Here is a 25,480-nt window from a genome sequence, read left to right on the forward strand (position 1 = left end):
TATAGCTTGTCACTGTGTACGTTCAATTGTGCTGCATAGAAACCATGTCTCACTACACCCAGATCCAAGGCCCATTCTTTCGTGACCCCACCCACGGTACTTCTAAGATGTAACATGGCTGTGCATCCTGATCTATCCCAGCTGCTGCTTCTCTGTGATATCCCAGCAGCAGCAGCAGTCTCCGAGTGGGTGGGTGTGGACCTGGAAAGAGGTCATTAACTTGTCTGAAGCAGAAAATGATTCTGGCCCAGGATTTGAATATCTGCATGGCTTCCTAGACAGGCTGCCCTGCAGTGCAAGCCCCTCCCCGGCTTTGGGCATCATATTTCCTCTTTGGTTTTAGAAGGTGGGGGATGCTGTGGTGCTGGGGGGAGATGGGGCATGTATGTCAGTCCCAGTTCACATTCCATAGTCAGTAAAACAGCGCAGGAGACTCTGGGTTCTATAGTTGTAGCCAGCATTTGCTGATTATATATGTATATGTGCAACATTAAATATATTAAATATAATATTAAATGTAATATTGAAAAATTGAGAATTTAAATTATTTTCTTTTTTTTTTTTCAAAAGGCACTGGTCCTTATATTCTATGAGACCAAAGGCAGAGAGGACTTAGAGCAGATATGGCGGACCCCCTGGCAAAGTACCAAGCAAGAGCAAGTAGAGCCACAGTTCGAGCAGGGTACTGACAAAGTGTTTCGGGCAGTGGTCTCTTCTAAGCTCGCGTGCACCCGGCTCATGTTAGGGTTGTATTAAAGGCCTCAAGCATCTTCCTCATGTGGTTTTGTTTGTCTACAAAACGCTGGAAAACTACGTGGAGGAAACCAACTGGGATCACTCAGGGACAATCATGGCTGATGATGGCTGTCACAAACAAAGCTGAATCTACACAGCATATTCAAACCCTAACAATTAGAGAGCCCTAAATGATGTATCGAGTTCTCATGAGACAGAGACAGAGAAATTTAACAGACAGAAAGATAGGGTGCCATATGACCCCAGGGAAAGAGACTGGAGGACAAGCCAAGGGATGTCAGGCACCAGAAGCTGGGAGAGAGGGCGGGCTCTGCCTCTTCAGGAGCTTTGATTGCAGCATGGGAAATTCAGCTTCCTGAGCCTGGCATTCACCATTATGTCATAGATTATAATGAGAACCTTTATCCAATGTTTCCTTCAAACCCCAAGCGACGCTGTGCCTATGATACTCTCTCTTTTTATGTGGTTACACACAAAAGTGCTATCAGTTAGATTTCTTATACACCAAGCTGCCTTTAAAATAGTTTGAGTGTCTGCACCTACTTATTCAAGATAGTCAGTATTAGTGAGCCCGTCAAAAGAAAGGAAAGAGGAAAGAGGAAACAAACACTGCCCAGGAGCTCACTTTTGGTCACAGGATTCAAAAATATCTGGTAGTTTTCTGGAAGTTGTTGGCGTTTCTCTTTGGGTAATACTTTTTGGTTAGGCGATAGTACTTACTATGAAGGACTGTGCTCAGGGTGCTCGAAGCCCGGCCCCATCAGGCTGAAGCACAGGCTAGAAAGGCAGCCAGCTCTGGAGCACAGCCTCCTGTTAACTCGAGATGCCAGAATTCAGGTCTGAGTGGGCAGGAAAGCCTGAAGTCCCTGCATCTCAAGGATGCTGTCAGTGAACTCATTCTCGGTGTGCATTTAAGCAATTAAGATTGAAAGACACATTCCAGGTTCAGGCATCACTCACGGTTTTGAAATTCAAATTAGAGGTAACCACGAATGGATTAGTCAATTAAAAACAGACTTCTGGGCACCTGTCAGGGTTTTGACCATGTGTGCATTGCGATAACCTAAAATACCTAAATTTTAGTTCATAATACCTTTTTAAAGTGGCAAGGAGCCAGCAGCAAGCGTGCAAAGGAGCAGAACGATGCTTTTTAACTTTTAGCTCATGTTTTGAAGATTATTTTCTTTGGAGAAATAATCCTCCCTCTCTTCCCCTCCCCCTTCCCTCCTCCCCTCCCCCTCCCCCTCCCTTTCTCTGGTATGCATGCTGGGCACATGCTAAGTGAGTCCCTTCCCACTGAGCTCTATACCCCAAGCTCCAGAGAAATACTTTTTCACAGTGATTAATTTTACTTTAGGATACTATCATTGTTGTTGGAGGGTAGGAATTATGCTTGCAACAGTGTAAACATTCTGTCAGGCTGAAAACGGAAGGGGTCCCTTGAGTTTTCAGATTTTGTTCAGCTATAAAAACAGTGAAACTATTGGGACAGATGGGTAGAGTTTCAGAGTGTGATCCCGGGCTTTTGTCCTGAGCATTTAAGAGCACTTCTGTTTGTGGGCTGACTAGAGTACTGACTGGGAGAGAGGTACTCATCGTAAGAGAGCTAATACACACGCACACCACACACACACACACACACACACACGAGATACATTTAGTTCCCAGCACCACATTGGGTGCTCACAACTCCATCTCCAGTGAGTATGGCTCCCTCTTCTTGTCCCCATGGGCACCTGTATGTTCATATGCATGCATGCACACAGCACAGCATTCAGCTATAAAGACAAAATCAAGACTGAACATGGCAGCACCTGCCTCAGTGCTTAGGATACTGAAACAGGCTGGTCATACGTTCAAGACTACCATACACTGCATATCAAGTTCCCTACAGACTGCAGACTGGAACTGAAACTCTGCCTTTAAAACCAAAGCACGCAGCAACCCCCGCCCCCCCCCAAATGCAAACAGACAAAAGGAATCGTAATATCTGCAGGGAAGGACATGAGAGGAAGGCACCGTGCCAGGCAGAACAAGCCAGACTCAGAAAGACAACTGTTACACATCTTCCCATTCTGTGAATAAAAAGATGGCCTGAAAGTAGACTTGTTAGAGGAGAAGACCATGACTGGGGAAGAGAGGGTAGCAGAAGGTTCGCATCCATCCCCTTTGCCCCTACTTCCATTTGAGACACCCAACCCTAGGATGCTTGCTTTGCATGCAGTGTCAATAAGGTCACGTGCCTCCTTGGTTCCTGGACCTGTTACATGCTTAGATGAAAACATCACGCAAAACATGTTGTTCAGTTAATATGTACTAGTGATAAGAATAATAAAAAAAAGATTAGTCTTTCTGTTTCACAAGGTGGAGGGAGGGAAGATCCACCACAAAAACGTGTGAAAGAGTTAACACTGACATAAAATGGTTCAGTGTGGGCAGGAAAGGCTAAATCAATGAGATTGTTGGTGCCCAGGGGTTCAAGGTTAGCCTTAGTAGCACAGGGATCCTACCTTCCTTAAAAAAAGAAAAGGAGGAATTTCTTTAGTGCAGAGTTCTATCAGACCTTCAAAGAAGATCTAATCCCAGTTCTTCACAAACTATTCCACAAAATAGAAACAGAAGGTACTCTACCCAACTCATTCTATGAAGCCACAATTACTCTGATACCTAAACCACAAAAAGACCCAACAAAGATAGAGAACTTCAGACCAATTTCCCTTATGAATATCGATGCAAAAACCCTCAATAAAGTTCTCGCTAACCGAATCCAAGAACACATCAAAACAATCATCCATCCTGACCAAGTAGGTTTCATCCCAGGGATGCAAGGATAGTTCAATATATGGAAATCCATCAACGTAATCCAGTATATAAACAAACTCAAAGACAAAAACCACATGATCATCTCGTTAGATGCTGAGAAAGCATTTGACAAAATCCAACACCCATTCATGATAAAAGTCTTAGAAAGATCAGGAATTCAAGGCCCATACCTAACCATGATAAAAGCAATCTACAGCAAACCAGTAGCCAACATCAAAGTAAATGGTGAGAAGCTGGAAGCAATCCCACTAAAATTGGGGACTGGACAAGGCTGTCCACTCTCTCCCTACCTATTCAACATTGTACTTGAAGTCCTAGCCAGAGCAATTAGACAACAAAAGGAGATCAAGGGGATACAAATTGGAAAAGAAGAAGTCAAAATATCACTCTTTGCAGATGATATGATAGTATATATAAGTGACCCTAAAAATTCCACCAGAGAACTGCTAAGCCTGATAAACAGCTTCGGTGAAGTAGCTGGATATAAAATTAACTCAAGCAAGTCAATGGCCTTTCTGTACACAAAGGATATACAGGCTGAGAAAGAAATTAAGGAAACAACACCCTCCTCAATAGTCACAAACAATATAAAATACCTTGGCGTGTCTCTAACTAAGGAAGTGAAAGATCTGTATGACAAGAACTTCAAGTCTCTGAAGAAATTAAAGAAGATCTCAGAAGATGGAAAGATCTCCATCAATCCATGCTCATGGATTGGCAGGATCAACATTGTAAAAATGGCTATCTTGCCAAAAGCAATCTACAAATTCAATGCAATCCCCATCAAAATTCCAACTCAATTCTTCAAGGAATTAGAAATGGCAATCTGCAAATTCATCCGGAACAAGAAAAAACCTAGGATAGCAAAAACTCTTCTCAAGGATAAAAGAACCTCTGGTGGAATCACCATGCCTGACCTAAAGCTGTACTACAGAGCAATTGTGATAAAAACTGCATGGTACTGGTATAACGACAGACAAGTAGACCAATGGAACAGAATTGAAGACCCTGAGATGAACCCACACACCTATGGTCAATTGATCTTTGACAAGAAAGCAAAAACCATCCAGTGGAAAAAAGACAGCATTTTCAACAAATGGTGCTGGCACAACTGACGGTTATCATGTAGAAGAATGCGAATTGATCCATTCCTATCTCCTTGTACTAAGGTCAAATCTAAGTGGATTAAGGAACTTCACATAAAACCAGAGACACTGAAACTTATAGAGGAGAAAGTAGGGAAAAGCCTCGAAGATAGGGTACAGAGGAAAAATTCTTGAATAGAACAGCAATGGCTTGTGCTGTAAGATCGAGAATCGGTAAGTGGGACCTCATAAAGTTGCAAAGCTTCTGCAAGGCAAAAGACACCGTCAATAAGACAAAAAGACCACCAACAGATTGGGAAAGGATCTTTACCTATCCTAAATCAGGTAGGGGACTAATATCTAATATATATAAAGAACTCAAGAAGGTGGACTCCAGAAAATCAAATAACCCCATTAAAAATGGGGCTCAGAACTGAACAAAGAATTCTCACCTGAGGAATACCAAATGGCAGAGAAGCACCTGAAAAAATGTTCAACATCCTTAATCATCAGGGAAATGCAACTCAAAACAACCCTGAGATTCCACCTCACACCAGTCAGAATGGCTAAGATCAAAAATTCAGGTGACAGCAGATGCTGGCGAGGATGTGGAGAAAGAGAAACACTCCTTCATTGTTGGTGGGATTGCAAGCTTGTACAACCACTCTGGAAATCAGTTTGGTGGTTCCTCAGAAAATTGGACATAATACTACCAGAGGATCCAGGAATACCTCTCCTGAGCATATATCCAGAAGATGTTCCAACCGGTAAGAAGGACACATGCTCCACTATGTTCATAGCAGCCTTATTTATAATAGCCAGAAGCTGGAAAGAACCCAGATGCCCCTCAACAGAGGAATGGATACAGAAAATGTGGTACATTTACACAATGGAGTACTACTCTTCTATTAAAAGGAATGAATTTATGAAATTCCTAGGCAAATGGATGGACCAGGAGGGCATCATCCTGAGTGAGGTAACACAATCACAAAGGAACTCACACAATATGTACTCACTGATAATTGGATATTAGCCCAAAAACTTAGGATACCCAAGATATAAGATACAATTTGTTAAATGCATGAAACTCAAGAAGAACGAAGACCAATGTGTGGACACTGTGCCCCTTCTTAGAATTGGGAACAAAACACACATGGAAAGAGTTACAGAGATAAAGTTTGGAGCTGTGACAAAAGGATGGACCATCTAAAGACTGCCATATCCAGGGATCCATCCCATAATCAGCTTCCAAACGCTGACACCATTGCATACACTAGCAAGATTTTGCTGAAAGGACCCAGATATAGCTGTCTTTTGTGAGACAATGCCGGGGCCTAGCAAACACAGAAATGGATGCTCACAGTCAGCTATTGGATGGATCACAGGACCCCCAATGGAGGAGCTAGAAAAAGTACCCAAGGAGCTAAAGGGATCTGCAACCCTATAGGTGGAACAACATTATGAACTAACCAGTACCCGGGAGCTCTTGACTCTAGCTGCATATGTAACAAAAGATGGCCTAGTTGGCCATCACTGGAAAGAGAGGCCCATTGGACTTGCAAATTTTATATGCCCCAGTACAGGGGAACGCCAGGGCCAAAAAGTGGGAGTGGGTGGGTAGGGGAGTGGGGGCGGAGTGTATTGGTGACTTTTTGGATAGCATTGGAAATGTAAATGAGGAAAATACCTAATAAAAAAATTAATTCTAAAAAAAAAAAAAGATAAAGAAAAAAGGCATGTGTTGAAACCCTGCCCCCCAAGCACCATGGTATTAGGAATTGAGCCCCTTGGGGGAGTGATTAGGCTTTAGTAATGATACTGAGCATTGAGCCCCCACGATGGCATCAGTAGCTTGTCAGAAGAGAAGGGTGTTGATAGCTCAGCTTGGGGAGTTCTTGCTGGTCTGTGTGAAGCTCTGTGTTGAATTCCAAGTACTGCACTAAATAGCAGACTCTCAGCACCTTGCTAGGTGAGAGGTGGGAGTGGGTGGGTCTGATGGTCTGAGGATGTCGAGGTCAGCTTTTGCTATCAAAACTGCAGTGGCAGACAAAACAGAGAGGAGAGATCAGAGCTTCATTTTGATGCTCAGGGAAGAAAGGCCATCAAAGTCCAGTTCAAAGGTGACCATCCATACACAGCGAAGTGACCCTTGCCAGACACAAAATTCGATGGCACCTTCATCGAGAACTTCCATGCCTTCAGAGCTGTGAGAAGTAAATGCCTTGTGTGGCATTGTGTCACAGTAGCCCATGCAGACAGAGACTCTGTGTGAGAAGTTTATAAAGTGTGTGAGTGTGTGTGTGTGTGTGTGTGTGTGTGTGTGTGTGTGTGTGTGTGTGCTCATGCGTGCATGCATGCTTGGCTGAAAGAACTGAAGAGACCACACTGGGAGCAGGCCATTCCTAAGACCATGGGTCTTGGCTAAGATACTTCCCTAAGATACAGGCATGTGATGCTATTGACATTTCCTGTAGAGTAAGCCTCCTGGGGTCAAGTGTGGCACAAACAGAAGGGAGGCCAAGCTAGCTGCAGAACAAGAAGTCACAATTGCATGTGAAGGCATGGCAGAAGTCTGAGAAATAAAGGGACCAACAATTTTTCAATTTTCTTAAGTATTTACAAATAATCAGAAAAGTTATCTATTTAATATCTTTTAACTTTATTTATTTATTTATTTACTTACTTACTTACTTATTATTTTATATCTGACTTTTTCAAGACAGGGTTTCTCTGTGTAACCCTGGCTGTCCTGAAACTCACCCTGTAGACCAGGCTGTCCTTAAACTCACAGAGGTCTGCCTGCTTCTGCCTCCTGAGTGCTGGGTTAAAGGCATATGCCACCATGACCTGACTTATTTATTATTATTTTAAATACTATTCTACATATATATTTTCCTGCATGTAGGTGCTAATGCCTGTAGAAGCAGAAGAGGGCTTCTGATCCCCTAGAACTGGAGTTAGAGATGGTTGTGTGTGGGTACGGGGAACTGAACCCAGTTCCTCTGCAAGAGCAGTTGACGCTCTTAACGACTGAGCCATCTTTTCTACCCTGTACAGTTTTTAGTTAAAGCTTATCACTTCTGTACCCTAAAGTTCAAACACTGTGAGTTGGAGACTCTGGCATTCTAAACGAGTTTAATAGGAATCTGATTTCACACCGTATAATGTGATACCTACCGCTATGCTATTAGTTTTAACATTTTGGGAAGAAGTCCTTCTTCAACTATGGAAAGCTTATACCACATCTTTCTCTTTCAACTCCATACCATCGTCCCTCAGAGTTTCATCTTAACTCATTGTACTGTCGTGCATTTATTGGTTGACCCATGATATCTCTCTGCAACAAAAGCATGTAAAAAATGACCCAAAAGATGGACATCTACAGCTTGAACCGGTTGCTGTTACACCTATTATTAGGATATAGTAGATCAAAGTGACACAAATCTAATAGATTTTTAAGATAAATATTAGTAAATAAACAATATTGATTTAGATGTCAGTTTTGCTAAGTAAATACTGTGCGTTGTCAAGTGGTTCCTGTCCCTTGATGAATGTGATTTTCCGGATCACTTGGAGACTGAGGAAGGACTCGTCAGGAATTCTCCTAGTTTTCATTTCATAGATAAAAAGAGATGGAAACTACATTCACATAGACACAACAGGTGAAAATAAAAAGGGTTTTTTGTACTAATTGTTTAAACCTCTGAGCCATATGAAAAATCCAAATCACGTTTTATTATAAAATATTTTGTTAATTGGCCACCTGATAATTCTGCTAGGTCTCCCTGAAATATTTTAAGAGTGAAGAATTGGGAAAGGCTGACTTATAACCCTTCAGGTCCTAATATCTGCAGAGAACAAAGCAAACTCAGTCTCACGTGTTTGACTCTGTAGATGGTTGGCTCTTGCTATTTATGGACATGAAATTGCCTGTAAAGTCAGAGCACACTGAATTAGTGATGCTAAACCATTATGCCTGGAATATACATGAATAGGTTCCTGATCAATATGAATTTGTTTTATGTGTGTTTCTGCTTAAATACACTTTACCTATATGTTTGATTGATTACCCTTGAACTCATTGCCAACCGTGCTATAACGCATGCTTGAGCAAAGTGTACCCAAAACCATATTCCCCCCTAAGCCCATCAGAGCACTTAGGAATCCTCTCTCATACTTCAGCACTATGATCCCAGGCCACTTGAGACAGTGAAACTGCCCCCTTCCAAGGCTATAAATTTAAGGAAAATAGTTCTACCTATATACCACAAACAGGTTATTGGTCACTATATAAGAGCCAAAATGAGAGGCCAGAGCTCTGTTTGTCTTGTTTGATCTTAACTGGAACCATGTGTGTTGAGCAACTGAACATTTTCACCATTCTGTGTCCTGGTTAGTTTTTACTGACCCACTTGTCTAGGGATAGCGCCACCCACAGTGGGCTGGGCCTCCCACATCAATCATCAATCAAAACAATGTCTCACAGATATTGTCACAGGTCAATCTGATGGAGACAATTCTTCCTGAGCTTCTGTCTTTCCCGTTGACTTGTGGTTGTTGACAGTCACCAAGACAGTGTCTGAGGGCTTGTCTTTCTCTCATCGTAAAGTGGATAGAGATATTTAGTAATGAGGCTTAGTACAGTCTCTCTTCACACCACTGATAATGTGTATAGGAAGATACAAATCCATGACAGGAATCTCTAAAGACTTCAGCGCTCCTAACGGGTCTGAGATGCTGCACCTCATATTCAGAAGTTCTGGGTCTAAGTTCAAAACTTACTGCTTTGCCTCCAGCAGAGATTGAAGACAGAGAAAAATGGCAGACTAACCATGCAGCTTGTGCACAGAGCTGCAGAGTTGTAACACTTGGAACTGGGATAGGAAGTAAGGGAGAGGGGAGGGCTGAGACTGAATTGCAAACGGTGGCAAACGGAAGCAGGATTTGCTCAGACAATGATGGCTGGAGGGAAACTTGACCTCAGGAGAACTCCATCTTTTTTGTTATCTATCTTTCCTCCTCTTCTGCTAAAATGTAGTCTCTTGTTTTATTAAAACAGATTTCTCTCAGCTTTCTGGCTAGCTCTATTAAACTAAATATGATTTATTTACATATAACATTTTAATTTTTTTTATTTAAAAGTGATGTTCCCTCACCTCCAACTTCTCTTACCAAATAGCTTTCCAAAAAATTCATCTCTTATTGTGACATATTGGAATGATCACGTCCTTAGCCCTATGAATATTGAAAAATGAAAGCTGATTATCTTGCCCCTCCCACTTAGTCATCCATTTTACAGACCCAACACATCTCTATGCTATTTCTCTGCCTTTGTCCCTACCAACAAATAAGGACCGAACCCATGCATTTTGAATGCCCAGAGCCATGTCTGGCACATTGTGAGTCCTCAATAAGTAGGTGAATAAAATATAGGACGTCAATAAAACCGTGTAAGACATGTAAATGGGAATTCACGAATGTGTGTAACCTTTTTATTTAGGAATGCCTATACCTCTTGTATCCAGGTCACAGTACCTTTATTAGTCTCTTAATGGTGTTCTGTTTTCTTTGAGCTAGGGTAGCCCAGGCTGATGCTCACATTTGTGGTCCTCTTAGCCAAGCGGGATTTAGAAATGTGGACACCAGGCTTGGCCATAATAGAACATACGCACGGTCTGTGAAAATCATAAATGAAAGGTCCCCTCTTTCAAACGCTCAGATCTTACTCTTCACACCTATAGGTATCTCCCCCCTGGGCCCTGCCTGGCAGATTGCAGGGGGGGCCATCAGAGGGAGGTCTTATCTGTGCTGAGCCATACAGCGGACCAGGACCAGGCTTGAGCACTTCCGGTACTCACTCCGCCCCAGCGCCTGCCCCTAACAACTGCCGGGCTCCTAAGGCCTTGGCTCCCCGAGGCACGAGGCGCTTGACCGTTACTGAGTTGGGGCTGGAGCAGTAATCTCTAAACCTGTGCCTGTGGATGCCCCTGGACTATGCAGTGCTGAGGCAGGAAAAGGAAGAGGGGGAGGAGGAGACCTTGACTGCCACAGCATACCAGGTAAACGAGGTAAACGGGTGTCTGCCCTGGGCCTCTGTGCCTGGGTCCTTGGGAATGCTCGCACAAGTGTCCCAGAGCCCTGTCCCGCAGAGAAGCAGTTTCCTAGCTGCTACTGATCAACCAGACCTCAGCGACCCGTTCCCAGACTACGAGATTTTAAAGCTTGCTTTTTTTTTTTTCCCAGTCATAAATGAGTGATGTTTGTTGCTCTTTGCAAAACCTTGTTGCTGTTTAACATGGTCACGCACCTGCCGCTTTGTTCTAGTTTGTGTCTCTGTTGCTGTGATTCAACACCTACCGAAAGTAACTTGGGGAAGGAAAGGGTTTATTGGGCTTACACATTATAGCCCCTCATGGAGAGACACCAGGGCAGGCACTGAAACAGGGACTGTGGAGAAACCCTGTCCTGCCCTCTCATAACTTGTTCATCTTCCTGTCTTATACAGCGCAGGTCCAGTTGCCTAGCGATGGCTCTGCTCACAGTGGTCACCGTTCTCCTACATCCCCTTAGGGTCCAACTGCATCAATTAGCAGTCAAGAAAATGCCCAACACATAGGTCTCCAGGACATTCCAATGGAGAATATTTTCCCTCATGTGGGACAACTGAAGCTGTGACAGGACTTATGTGCGCACATAACACATGGTCCCTAAGAGGATGGCTTCCCAGACACCACCTCTCTCAGATTCATGAAGCCCAACTCTAAATATCCTCATCTATACATATAACCCATCATCCTCTGGAAAACGAGATTATTTAGATTACTGGCGCTATCTACCCAATACAATGTAATTCTGTGTCATTACCTTGTGACACAGAAGCACTGAGGTGGTAAAGGCAACAGACAAGTGAAAAAAATCCCCTGCGTATGCTCAGCAAAGATAGCCATTGTAGACATGCTGAGTGTTTGGTATGTGGAAAATTCAAGCTTTGCTTTGGGGAATGTCCTGCAATTTTTTGCTTGGTTCTCAAGTGCTGGAATTATAGGTTTGTAGCCCAGCATGGTTACAATCCTTCCCTGCATCAACCCCCCCCACACACACACACACATGTTTCTCTTCCCACCTCCCACTATGTCCTCTTCCCCTCCTCTCTTCCCCCTCTTTCCAAACTGCAGGTTTTCCCAGGGCTCTCCACATGCTTGGTAGATACTCCACCATTGCTCCATATCTCCAGCCCTCAATTTTTAAAATTTTCTTTCAGACGATGCAAAGATCTTAAAAATACTTTAGTTCAGATAATTTTTTCCTGACATCTATTAAAATATAGCTTTGTATTTTGTCCACATTTTCCTTCCTTCTCCCTCCCCCTCCTCCTCCCCTCCTTTCCCCTCCCCCGCAGCCCCCTCCCCTCCTCTTTTTGACTGCATAGCCAAGGTTGGTCTTTAACTTCCAATCTTCCCTCCTCAGCCTCCTTAGTGCTAGAATTACAAGCCTGTACCCCTGTGTCCAAGTACACCTAACTTGTGTGTTTGTGTCTTCATGTTCATGGAGAGGGTAGTACACGTATGTACATGCATGTGGAGGTCAGAGGACTGCCTTGGGTGTTGCTCAGTCCCATGCTGTTTCCTTTAAGACAAGCCTTCTCATTGGTTGGAAGTTTACCAAGGAGGCAAGACTGGCTGTCCAGTGGGCTCCAGGGATCCATCTGCATCTACCGCCCATCTTTCTATCATTGGGATTTTAAGTGTGGGCCACCACACACAGCTCTTTAAGATGTAGGCTCTGGAGACCCTAATTCAGGTCCTTGCACTTCTGAGGCACACGCTTTGCTGACTGAGCCATTTCCCCAGCACCACACTTGTACTCCTTGAGGACACAGTTGTATTCTGTCGGCAGTATTTGTTACCTCTGCCTTCATGCTTGATACATCGGTATGTGCACATGTACTACACACATCGGGGCACACCCAGTGACTCTCAGGTGTGAGGTGCACTGTAAACCCCCCAGTTGTATCTCCAGCCCTCTTGCCACTTTAATTTTGAGACAGGTCTCACTAAACTGCCCAGGCTGACCTTGAACTTTCACTGTATCTTAGGCTGTCCTCCCATCTCATTCTCCCAAGTAGCTGGGACTGCACAGGCTATACCGCCAGGACTGCTCACTGTATTTTTTTGCTTCCTTGTATCTTAGACTTCTCATCTGGGATTATTGTTGCTTATGAAATGTGTGGGTTTACCTTTCTTTTATGTGCGCACTGATTCTGCTGATTCTGTTTGTTGGAAGATGTGTTTACTATGTCTCACCTATTTCCTGACACTTCCTCCTCCTTCCCTCCATTTTTCTCTCTGGTGGCTCTGGGAATTGAACCCAAGGTCTTGTGCACACTGGTCAGGCCTTTATCATTGAGCTTCATTGTCCTCTGCCTTCCCCTTTTTGTTGTTTGTTTTGTTGGTTTTGTTTTGTTTCATGTTTTGTTTGTGTTGTTGTTGTTGTTAGTGTCTGTTTCTTGGATTTTATTGTTTTTGGTTTTGTTTTTTTGTGTTAGCTTTTGTTTTGTTTTGTTTTTCCAAGACAGGGTTTCTCTGTGTAGCTCTGGCTGCCCTGAACTCTCTAGAGCAGGCTGGCCTCAAACTCAGAAATCAGCCTGCCTCTGCCTCCCCAGTGCTGGGATTAAAGTTGTGCAGCACCACTGCCTGGCCTCTGCCTTCACTTTTGAAACTCGTTTTTACCAGGTATAGGATTCTCAAGTTAACGGCTTCTGGTTTTGCTTTCTCAATGCATTAGAGATACTACTCTATTATTGTTTTTGTTTAAACCTTTTTCCAGAACATCAGTTCTTGGTCTGCTTTCTGGTTTACGCTGTCTCTGATAACTTTAGGACCCCTTCCTGGCTTTGGTACCTTGCGTGTTTTTCTGTGTTGTGTTAGTATGAGTGCACAGTTGCATGTGCATATGAGTTCATATGAATATATCCCTCTTGATTACAATGCATTGAGTTTTTATACAGTCGAATTTAGTGTTTGATTAAGTTTCAGTCATTGTATTCTCCACCCTACCCCGTCTCTCCTTCCAAAGTCCCAACAGGCTTCCATGTCAGAACTGCCACATTATCCTCTGTGCTGTTTGCCTCCTTGCCCCCACCCCCCATTTCTTCTTGATACACCTTAAAAATCAGAGTACTGTTAGGACTGGGAAGGGAACGGAAACTGTCAGTGACTGCTGTGGGTCGATAGCAGCCCTCCTTTGCCGTCAGCCTGTTTCCAGGGCTCAGGTCTTTCTGATGGACACACAGGTCTCTTTCCTTTGTGTGCTGTCTCCCTTTATTACATGCCAGCGTCTGTGTTACGATCTGTGCACTTGAGCTTGCATCTCTTGATTGCGCATTAGAAAGCTTTTTATAATTCATGCACCCACATCTCAGCTGATGCTCCCTCCTCCCAAGGCTCCGTTCCTCGTGCAATACTTCTGGTTTTGTGGATGGATTCCATACTTTATATACGTACGACTTTGCGTGTATGGTCTGGGAATTGAAGCCAGGGCCTTGTGTGTGTTAGACAAGTATACATACCACTATGGAGCTGTAGACACAGCCTCTTAATAATGTATTTAAACTTGTTATTTTCTTCATGAGCCTTTGATGGTGTTTATTGGCCTCTACACGTGGAAGATGAACTTAGGCTTCACTTACACATCTTTCATGTCTTCTGCCTTCCTTTCTCCATGACTTGATTATTTTGTTCATGTTTAAACTATACCTTCTATGCTCTTTAGATTTTTGATGCATGGAAATAAGGTTCAGCTCTACAATCTTAAGGCCCAGAGTTGTTTGACTTTGTTCTGTATTTAAATATACTCAATATTCTATTACTTCCTTTATTCCCAAGTTTCCCCCTTTCTGGTCTGTGTTGATGGGAATCATTGCCATATATACATGCATAGCCGTATTTTTACAAGAAAGCCTTGTGGGAGTTACCTTTCTGAAGCCTTACTTGTTTGAAAATGTTATAATATTTCTTAAATGAAAATTTGGCTTTGCATAAAATTCTTGGGCTGTTTTTCCCCCCAGAGAAATGTTCTGACATTTAAATGATGTAAATGTTGCCGTGGAGATGTGCAAGGTTTCCTTGAGACATTTTATACTTGTCTGATCAAAAGGCAAGGGGAAATATAATTTTACACTTTAATTAATACCAAGACTAAGCAACACTTCTTTTGCTTATTAAATATTTAGTGATTCTACTTAGAGCATAAATAGATGTTGCTCCAAAGTCAAAGCCGTTGGGAGAAGCACACTAGTCTCTTAAATGATAGCCCACAGGAGTTTGGCAGGTGATAGCCCATAGGCAGGCTCTCACTTGCACCTATGTTTAAATGGCACTCACAAAGTGACAGTGAATATTTTGCAGCCCATTTGGTGACTGGTGTCACTAATTTGAATCTCCTTTAGGTGAGCAGAACCATAAAAATACTGTAAGATAATAAAAGAAGCTTGGAGGGCTGATGCACACCTTAACCCCAGCACTCAGGACACAGAGGCAGAGGCAGGCAGAGTTTTGTGAGTTCAAGGCCAACCAGGACTACATGGGGAGGCCTTGTTGAAAAAAAAAAATCTCAATCCTCATCACTTACGTTTTTATCAATAAGACATTTACAGAAACTTCTTTTCTTATATAAATATCTAAACAACTTACTCAGCTTTGTTTTTCTGCCCACAAAGCTGAACATATTTCCTTTGGTTTGTTTCTGGAAAACTTAGCAACTTCTGTTCTGTCACAGACGTAGGAGGCTTTGGATCGGGATGATTTTGACCCAGTCCCTGACTCCCGGGGTCTCTTTCTTTATCTATGTTTGAGGTGTTTCTTCACCTATTTCCAGCTGTGCCCCGGCATTGCACCCTTCAGTTCTAGGCTGCAGGAATGGCCCTTCTGTGGTGAATTCTGATACTTACCTCTCAAGTCTCAGCTGAACATTTTGTGCCCGTGTCCAGTCACCACATAGACTGTCGGGTATCACCACCGTCCAGGTCAGTCTCACGCTCAGCGCTGGCATCTCTAGCATTTCCGATCCTGCTTGAACTTCCCTTGCTTTACTTGACTCATCAGAAGCATAGCTTCTTGTTAGCTAAAGCCTTTTCTATCCCACATTGACTTCTAGGCTTACATTCTTGATTGTAGTTAGCAGATATTTCTATGTATCATGTCTGTCTGTGACATATTAGACTTCCTCTCTGCTCCTTCCCTTCACCGTGTGTGTGTGTACATGTGTGTGTGTGTGTGCTCGCGAGCGCACGTGATACAAGCTAAGCACATGTTCTTCCACTGAACTCCTTGCACACTCAGCACAAGATTCATATTTTCCCCACACCCCTTTTGATTTTTGCGTTATTTTTGGGTGGATGGAAGTATCTGGAAGTGGCCTTTTGGTCTTCCGTATATTCTGAAGTTGTTTTGTAGCATGAGCCACCCTTGTGCTAATTTTCATAAGTTCTATTTGAGAGTCTTCAGAAGAAAGTGATCCTAACCCTGATAAGCATTGTAAGTGCCATAGTATATAACATGCCAACTACTGTGTAGCAGGAATGTATTGAAAACTGAAGTTGGGGTGTATTAAAGCCATCAGTGTAAGAAAGGAGGCGTGGTCTCAGATGCGTGTGCTGAGTCTGGAGATTTTCCACAAAGGGCCACAGTTTAGTGCGTGTCCAGACACCGGGCTGTATTCAAGAAACGTTCGCTACTATGTTAAGCTTCCTGGGAAGTGGGCAACTATATCTGCAGATTTTAATATCAAGACTAACAACTATCAACCTGTCTCATATTAAGAACACAGCATGATTATATGTTTCAGAGTCCGTCACTTCACAGTCTCACACGGAAACCAGATGGAGACATTTATACCCATCGACCTGACAGTTCAGAAGCCGGATGTGAACAAAAAGGATCACAAGTCAAGAAGAAGGTAAAAATAAATATAGAAAAATGAGGGTTTTCCCCCCATAGTGAAACTTCAACAATGTATAGCTTCTGGAATTCCGTGGTGGGGTTGTAACTCAGTTAATGGAGCGCTTGCATCCCGTGCGTGAACCCCTGGGTTCATCAGCCTCACATGGCGGCACATGCCCACCCCTGGGTTCATAAGCCTCACATGGCGGCACATGCCCACCCCTGGGTTCATCAGCCTCACATGGTGGCACATGCCCATTCATTCTAATGCTCTGGAGGTAGAGGCACAAGGACCAGAACTTCAAGATTCTTTTTGGTTGAATACTGAGCTCAAGTCCAGTCTAGGCTACATGAGACTCCACTTTGACAAACAAACAACCCTAAAGATCGTGAGTGGGGAGGACAGTGGGGGAAATGAGACCAAGGCATTATAGCACCTATGTATGAAATGGTGTGGTGAAATCCATTAGCTTGTGCCCTAACCTAAAAGCTAACTATAAAATGTCATGTGAAGACTTACTGAGGGATCTGGACTTGGGAATTCTGGGGTTTTAGGATGTGGTTCTGAAGTGAGCCATCTGGTGCTGACCTTACCCTTATCCCCTCTTGTGTCTGCTCATCCCACTCCCAAATCTTACGTTATTAAAGGTAAACAGTGCATGAACACAAGGAATGTTTCATAACACGGAGGAAATGCAAACAAATCAAAGAAGCACAGAAGAGCCAGACAACATGAACATAGAAGTTCAGCAACAACCTCAAAGCTCTCATGAGACAACCAGAAAAGTGAAACATAGTCCACTTTTAGGAATTAACAATACCAGAGCAGTTGTAGAAAAAGAAATAGCTCTTGGAAATTAAAAGCTGGGCATGGATGTGCACACCTTTAATCTCGGCACTCAGGAGACAGAGGCAGGAAGATCTAAATAAAACAAACAAACCCATAATATCAGAAGTGCAGCCAAGATAGAAAACAGGAGAGAACAGGTGATGCATAGTTAACAAAATAAAATGGTTGATATATTAGTCTGGAGTATGTTTCTAATAACAATAAATAAAAATTAAGTTTTTAGTAAAAGGCAAAAGATGTGTACAATATGAAGGGGATATAGTTTAAAATAACTTTTGAAAATGTCAAACTGGGTACAGATAGACGGGAGTGAGAAGTGTCAGAGCACAGCAATAGATGAGGAAGAAGAAGATGGAAAACATGTAAGGCAAAGACATTACTGTATTCTCAGAAGGAACTGTGATCTGCCGGGACAAGCCTGTAACGGAAATGCATGCATGAAGACTAATAAGCTCAAATTTTATGGTTAAAACGTTCACTTGGAAGCCAGGCACAGTGGTGCATGCTGGGAATTGGTTCATGCTTTATCTTAATCTTCCAGACGCTGAAGGGCCCTGCCCCAGGTGGCTCTGATTGGTAATAAAGAATTGCCATACAGCCAATGGCTGAGCAGAGAGACAGAGGCGGGACTTTTAGATTGCAAGGGCCAGGTACTGAGTGGGAAGATGGACAGGATTGCCTTGGCAGGGAAGCAAAGAGAGCAGACTTAAAGGGCCACTGCCATATAAGAATCTGGGAAAGTGGCCCTGGGGACCACTCCTGGATTAGGGACACAACTCCCGGATTGGGTCTGGGGTAACAGAAATGAAATTTAGATTTTTAAAAGATGTTAACTCAGATGTTAACCAAAGGGGAGTGTGTGCTAGCCTTGGGAGCTTTAGAAGTAACCAGCCATTAAGCTAACAAGGCATGTCAAAATTAGCTGGCATGTGTGTCTTTCATTCTCAAATCCAGAGCTATTGGGTGAGTGCAGAGGAGACATGCACCCCCCTGGGAGCCTAGCACAGCTTTAAAAACTATTCATCTTGGTAGGGAAGGGTGAAGGTGCTAACTACTGGCATTGTGACAGCCTTGGCTTCATGTGGCAGGGGTAGGTGGGTGGGATTTGACTCTGCCCCTTAAACTACTCCTTCAAACTAAAGATTTAAGAACTAAGGCATGAATTAAAAGCCTGAAAGGTAAAACTTTAAAAGTGTTAGAAAAACATAGAAGAATTTTGTAATCACCTCAGATAAAGACAGATTTTTTTGAACGTTCATAACATAAACCATAAAGGCCAAGATAGGTCAATTCTATGAAAGCTGAGGACATTATTACAGTATTTAAATGTGGAATCCAAGTTAAATATATAAAGTGACTAAGGATTACCATCTAAAGTGCATAAATAACAGAAGAAAGGTTACAGTGGTCATTCCAGCAACCAGGAAACAGCTAAAGATGCTTATAGCAAATGAGATCCAAAAGGTTCTCGGAGGGAAAGGCTATAAAAATGCCCAATAATGTGTCCATAAATAAGTCCACAGAGGCTGTGCTTGTGGGTTTTTTTCTTTTTCATACTGGTTTGTTTAATGTAGCAGTAGACCCATCCTCCCCTGACTTGAAAATACATTGAAGGCTTTACAAATCCCTGAACTATTTCCTCTGCCTTATGAGTTTTTCTACTGCATACGTCAGCTGTAGTCACTGGGTTTGTGACTCTGTGCCCCTGTGAAATCTTTCTGAACACTTATAACCAATACGGATGGACTGTTTGCTGTTCTCTTCATGAATAAAGGCAATGTAGGAGTATAGACTTTCAGGTAACTGCCTCTGCCACTAAGTTAAAGGCAGGAGTTAACTAACTTAATTCCTTCCTCTTCAGAAATGAAGTCAAGCTTTAAACTTTCAAAATGTTTATTATTTTATGTTAATACCTGTTAGACTCATTTAGCACTTCATTATTTCTATGTAATTGTTTCAGTTTTGCTCTACAGATAGCTAGCAAAACACGTTTTGAACGGATTAATGGGACTTTTGTGCTACAAAGCAGAGAGGGGATACTAACTTTATAGTGTTAGCCATGTTGTACAGTAAACAGTCTGTGTCGGTTACAGCTGCGAAGCTTGAGAGCCTGTGCAGTCGTTTGTTTTCTTACTCTTTTTTTTTTTTGGTCATCTTAGACGTTCAACACATAAAGGCCAACCGTGCAAACATGGCAGGTCAGCTATGGCTGTGGAGAAGAGAATACCCTCTGAGTCCTCAAGTTCAGAGGGAACAGAAGATGACCAAGATTACCATCCAGGCACAGTATTTCTATGTTGTCTAACTGTAGCACTTTCCTTCAAAATAGCAGCTTTGATGTCCAACCAATCCCATGAGTTTTGCAGCAGGTGGAAATGCCTCCAACCATGAAACCTGCTTCTCAAGACTGTCATGATCTAAAACTGATACAGATGATAAAGTTACAGACATGCTGCTGGCACCACCAAGATGCCTGAGGATGCTTCTACTCTCTTTATAGTGTGATTGCCACGAATTAGACTTTGCAGTGCATCCATGGTTTCTTAAGTCTTCACTGCTTTCTGGATGTTCTCTCTCTCTCTCTCTCTCTCTCTCTCTCTCTCTCTCTCTCTCTCTCACACACACACACACACACACACACACACACACACACACACCATCCATAACTGCTGGTGTCCTAATCGCTCCTCCACACACCTACCCTTTCTAAGTCTTCCTTTTTCTTTGTTCAAATTCCACTGTACCCAGAACATCAAGTTTTAACAGCTGGGTAGGTTGGGTTCTCTCTGTGTTGCTCTTTCATGTCCCCTCTTTGTAACCTCGGGTGTCTGCAGCGCTGACCTCCAGATAGTCAGTCTCAGGTTCCTTCTCCCATGCCTTCTTCCCCTTCTCGGTCCTCTGAGCACATAGATATGCTCCATGCCTTCTTTAAAAACCCAGACAGAAGTACCTGGAGGCTTGTGCTCCCTTCCAGCAGTCTCTACTACAGGGTCATTACTCTTGACGGAGCAACCCGGACTTCCTGCCTCTCCCTGTCTGTGATTTGTTCCTCACCTGCTCCATCCTCCTCCATTCTACTGATGACACTCTTCCAACGTCATGGGATGCTTCCGCATGGCTAAGTCCTCAGAAATTATTGAAAAATAGAATGATCTGTTTCACTCCACCATTCTGCATTTTTTCTTTTGATAATTTCCTTTCATTTTTTGTGGTGTGTGTGTGTCTGTCTGTCTCTGTCTGTCTGTCTGTCTGTCTATGGGTGTGAGCATGCGCCCTTGTCTCCCCATGCCCATATTCCCACATGCTCATATGGTATGAGTATATGTGCATATGAGATCACATACATAGAAGGTCAAAGGCAACATTCAGTGTCACTTCTCAGATGCTACCTACCTTGCCGTGTGAGACAAGGTCTTTTCCACTGTGCTGGCTCTGGCTAGGTAGGCTTGGCTGAGTGGCCAGTCCTCAGGGATCCCCCATCTCCTCTCCCTCAGAAGATTACAAGTGTCATCACACACAGTGCTCTTCTTTCATGGGTTCTGGAGAGAGAACTTGGGTCTTCACGCTTCAGCAGCCAGCACCTCACCAGCCGATCTGTTTCCCTAGCCCTCCCAACCCCTCTTTAGTTTCTTAGATGACATTTTCCTCTGCTTTCTACATCATTTCTCGGGTGTTGTTCAATCTCAAAATTAGTGGTCCCTTCCTGTCTGAACCAGACCAAACTTTGACCATTGTCCTGTTTGTCACCTAAACAAGCCAATCAATACTTAGGTCACTCCTCCAACTGATGTCACCATTGCCTGAGAATCAGTGGGTGAGTCCCTGAAGGGGTGTGAGTGCCAGAGGTCCAGGCGTTCTCTGGGCAGACTGTTAGAATGTGATCTTTTTGCTGTTTTCCTCAAGAGAAAGAGGACAGGAAAGTGAGCTGCATAGGAACACAAAGGTTGGAAAAGTAAGGACATGGTGTCTAGATTAAAGAGCTTGAAGATACGAACTGTAGAAGGCTTTGTAAAGTGTGTGTGTGTGTGTGTGTGTGTGTGTGTGTGTGTGTGTGTGTGAGAGAGAGAGAGAGAGAGAGAGAGAGAGAGAGAGAGAGAGAGAGACCTTTAATTATGTGTATGGTTTAGGTGTAGGTATGTGAATGAGCACAGAAACCCAGAGGTCAGATCTGTGGTAGTACCCCTGGGAGTTGCAGTTATAGGCATTTTTGAGTCACTAGATGTGGGTGTAGGGAATCAAACCCAGGCCCTCTGCTAGAGCAGTGTGTCTCTTAACTGCTAAGCCACATCTCCAGGGCACCTCCCAATCCCAGATCTTGTTTTTAAGACAGCGTCTTACTATGTAGCTTTGGCTAGCCTGAGTCTTGCTGTGTAGATCAGGATGGCTTCATACTCAAAGAAATCTGCCTGCTTTGCCTTTAAAGTGGTGGAATTAGAGGTGTGCCCCTCCATATCCAGCATCCATGACAGACAAACAAGGACTTAATATGCTCCCATTTCTGTTTTGAAGAAGACTACAGATTAAAGAATGAAAACTGACCCATGGAGATTGGTTAGCAGACTTTAGCTGTCATGAAGGTAGTTTTAATCCTTCATGCTGATGGACTGGAGAGACCAGGAGGTATTAAAGATAGTGCCTAGGTTTCTGGATTTTTTTTTTAAATGTAATGAATAGCAGTACCATACACTAAAATACAAAACCTCACACAAGCATTTGTGGGGCCTGAGGAGTAGGCATGAATTTGGAGCTTAGATATATTGAGTTGAGAATACCTTTGGTTCACGCCAGTTAAGATGCTGTAGAGACCGCTGGACATGATTCAGCAGCTCTGAAATGTCAGGCCAAAGATGTATTTGGGAGTAGTCTAAGATTGGAAGTTTATGTCATGGTCACAATGAGAATACTTAGGGAAAATGTCTAACAATTATGAGTCAGAAAGAGGTCAGATATAGATATGGGATCTGTCAGCTAGAATGGACAGGATGATGAAGAAATGAATATGTGGTGTCACAGCAATCAATGGAAAATAACTGTGTGAGAAAGGATTGAAGTTAGGAATGGCAGCTTACCCTTGTAGTCCTCCTACTGGGGAGGCAGAGGCAATATGATTGTTACAAGTTTGAGAGCAACCTGATCCATGTAGTGAGTTCTAGTCCAGCCAGGGGTACAAAATGTGACCCTGTCTCAACCTACCTCCTGAAAAAAAAATATATCGTCTAAAGCGTGAAACATCATTAATACACTCAGAAAATCAGAAGTGTAAAATGTCCATTGACTGTACTGACCTCAAAAGTGTAGTTATTTGAGAGCCATTTTGGTGTAATTCCAAGACTGCAGTGGAATAAGAACTGAGTGATAAAAAAATAAAACATTTACAACTCTTCATAGAAGTTCATCTTTGAAGAGGCATTTTGTGGTGATAACTGGGGTGTAGTCCAAGAATGGATTTAATGTGGAAGGGGTATGCAGGGGAACATAGTTAACAATGCAGACATGGAAATAGAAGATGGAAAGGAACCTTCTGGTGTCAGGAAAGGCAGGCATCTCATTTACTAGGTCAGTATGAGAGAGAACCATGGATACAGATGAGGGAGCTTGACTTGTGTGTCTGTAACAAGTTGAGGAAATTTCCGTCTGGTAACCCTGCGTGTTAACCAGAGAAGAAGCAATTAAATGGAAAGGTCAGAGACTAGAAGGTAACATTTGAAAGTTCAAAGAGCTTGGAGAAAAATTTAAAATAGCCATTGAAAGTGAAAAAGACAAGTGGATAAAAGACCAATGGATCTCTGGTTTGTCTTCAGGGTGTATGTACAGTTAATTACAGTGAATTTGTGGAGTTGCTGAAGCCCACTTTGCTGTGAACCTTTATCTGATAGCACTGAGATGGGCAGATCTGAAGAGAGGCAGTCTAAGATATTGACAAGAATATATGTAAAAATGTTATCTAAAGTGGATAAAAAGGAAAGGTGGGAAAAAATGGAAGGATGGTGGATTGCAAGAGAGTTGTGGAGCGATGGGGTGGGCAGACTGATGAGGTGAAAGGCAGCCATGTTGCAGGGTACAAAAGCAAGGTGAAAGGATGGAGGGCAAATGGTACGGGTACGGTGTAACAGTAGCCACTCATGGAACAATTAGACACTATTGAATTATATTCCTTGTAATCTGTAAAAAATAAACAATCCCCCTTTTAAGACTGTCTTGTAGATGTTGTCTATAGTTACATACATGTTAGAGATCGAGAAGATTTGAGGAGATCTGTTGTATAGCAAAAGGACAGCATCAAATGGATCTCAGCTTAGGAGCATGAAACAGAAAAGTGAGCCCTCTGTGGAGCCAAAGCTACAAGCTAACTCAGTGACTTCCCAGCAACTGGATTCCTGGGAAATGTTGGAGTGTGTGTGTGTGTGTGTGTGTGTGTGTGTGTGTGTGGTGTAACAGGAAGCCGGGAACATCAGAGGACTAGGACTTTACTTTTAAAGGGTATGGGTTGTTTTGGAAGTGGTGAGTGGGAAGAGAGACCTGCTGCTCAGCCTGGGCTATGTGGAGCGAGAGACCAGAGACAGTTGCCAGTTGAGAGAATCCTTGGGGAATAACTGCATCTTACAGCTCGTTCTCCTATAACTGGTCCAGGAAAACCCACCTTCCCTCGCCGTCCATCTCCTGAGAGATGCTTTTGCTGTCTTACGGTTCTCTCCTCCTCAGCTTCTCATCCTACTCTAAACCTCAAATCCTTGCCCTCTCTTGCATGTGGTTCCTTGGAAAGGATGAATGTGTGAGTCTGCTCAGACCACACGAGTTCCAGAGGAGGGACTAAAGGCTGACTAAAGGGGACATGGTGAGACTCACTGGGCTCCTGCACTAACTGAATTTTGCAGTTTTGTTTGTAGTTACACTATTTTTTTTTTTTTACCTACTAAGTTGTGGCTCAGTAACTTTGCTGTATATGTATTTGTTAAATGTAAGAGAACAATCACTTCTATAAATTCCTGTATCATCAATAACTTCCCCCAGTCTTCTAAATGTAACCTGCCAGTTAAGTAAGCCATACAAGGAATATTAGCAATACCCTGCTCTTCTGCGTTCATATTTAAATATATTCTGTACTCAGTCCCATGTTAGAGTTAATTAAAAGATTTATTTCCTATGAGTATTTGCTCTACTCTAACGATGTATTCTAATGATAAAATTATTCAGCAAAGCAGCTGACATTTGCCTTAGAAAGGACTGTAACAATATTGACAATTCAGTCCTTGGCAGTGTCTGAGGTTCTTACTGTAACAATAGGTGAAGTATGGAAGGTGCAAGAGATGATCAGGATGAGAAGTTGCCACTGTCATTAACTTCTATTCCAAGAGGCTCTGGCTCCTCCCCACCCTTCCCTGCAGCCTAGTTGTCAAGGACACCCTCCGGGCAAGGGCAGTGGCTATTTACTTGGCATCCTTTACCTCCCCATTTCAAAGGTGGGAAAGGTAAGGCAGGCATGTAACATGCAAAGGAAACCAGCCGGAAGACTAACGCAGGCAGTCGGCTCAGCACAAGCTCCCTGCACCTCATCTAATGGCTGACTGTGGTTTGATATATGAAATTACTATTATTACTATGAATATTAGAGCTCACAGTAGGTACTCAGTTCATAACGTTTTTCTTCACAGGTTACCTTGAACAAAAGTTCAGTCCACAATGTGTAGGGGTTTCAAAACCATTTTTCCCTGATATAAGGAATGCAAAAGTGAAGCCGGAGCAGACTGCCCATACAACCAGGAAGAGGTCCCGAATTCAGCCGTATGACAGAGCAGGTATGCTGTGGCCCTGTTCCAGCTTGGAGGAAATGGCCCATACTGCCACAGTTCCCTAAGGTTTTGTTGCCTGTGTGGGACACTGACTTTATAGAAAAGAAAAAGTCTTACTGAGTCTTGAAGGTTTTGTATCATAAAGAATTGCTACGTTTTCAATTATTTTTGAAACTAACAATATCGCTAAAATTGACAAAGTATTTAGGGATTGTGTTCTTACTGAAGATATTCTCT

At 43.0% G+C, this 25,480-nt stretch overlaps 1 protein-coding gene across 1 annotated transcript in view; it reads left to right on the top strand.

Annotated features, from left to right (window-relative positions):
• Window positions 1–10,613: 10,613 nt before the first annotated feature.
• Window positions 10,614–25,480, top strand: part of Dnah14 (dynein axonemal heavy chain 14) — a 258,755-nt gene continuing 243,888 nt past the window's right edge. Inside the window, exons 1-4 of the mRNA XM_021185047.2 lie at window positions 10,614–10,723; window positions 16,509–16,619; window positions 19,613–19,734; window positions 25,106–25,249. Of these exons, the coding sequence (XP_021040706.1) occupies window positions 16,543–16,619; window positions 19,613–19,734; window positions 25,106–25,249 (343 nt within the window). The 5' untranslated portion in view covers window positions 10,614–10,723; window positions 16,509–16,542. The remainder of the gene's footprint in view (window positions 10,724–16,508; window positions 16,620–19,612; window positions 19,735–25,105; window positions 25,250–25,480) is intronic.

The sequence above is a fragment of the Mus caroli genome, unplaced genomic scaffold, assembly GCF_978045245.1.
Source record: "Mus caroli unplaced genomic scaffold, Mus_caroli_1 scaffold_1, whole genome shotgun sequence".
In the NCBI taxonomy this organism is placed as follows: domain Eukaryota; kingdom Metazoa; phylum Chordata; class Mammalia; order Rodentia; family Muridae; genus Mus; species Mus caroli.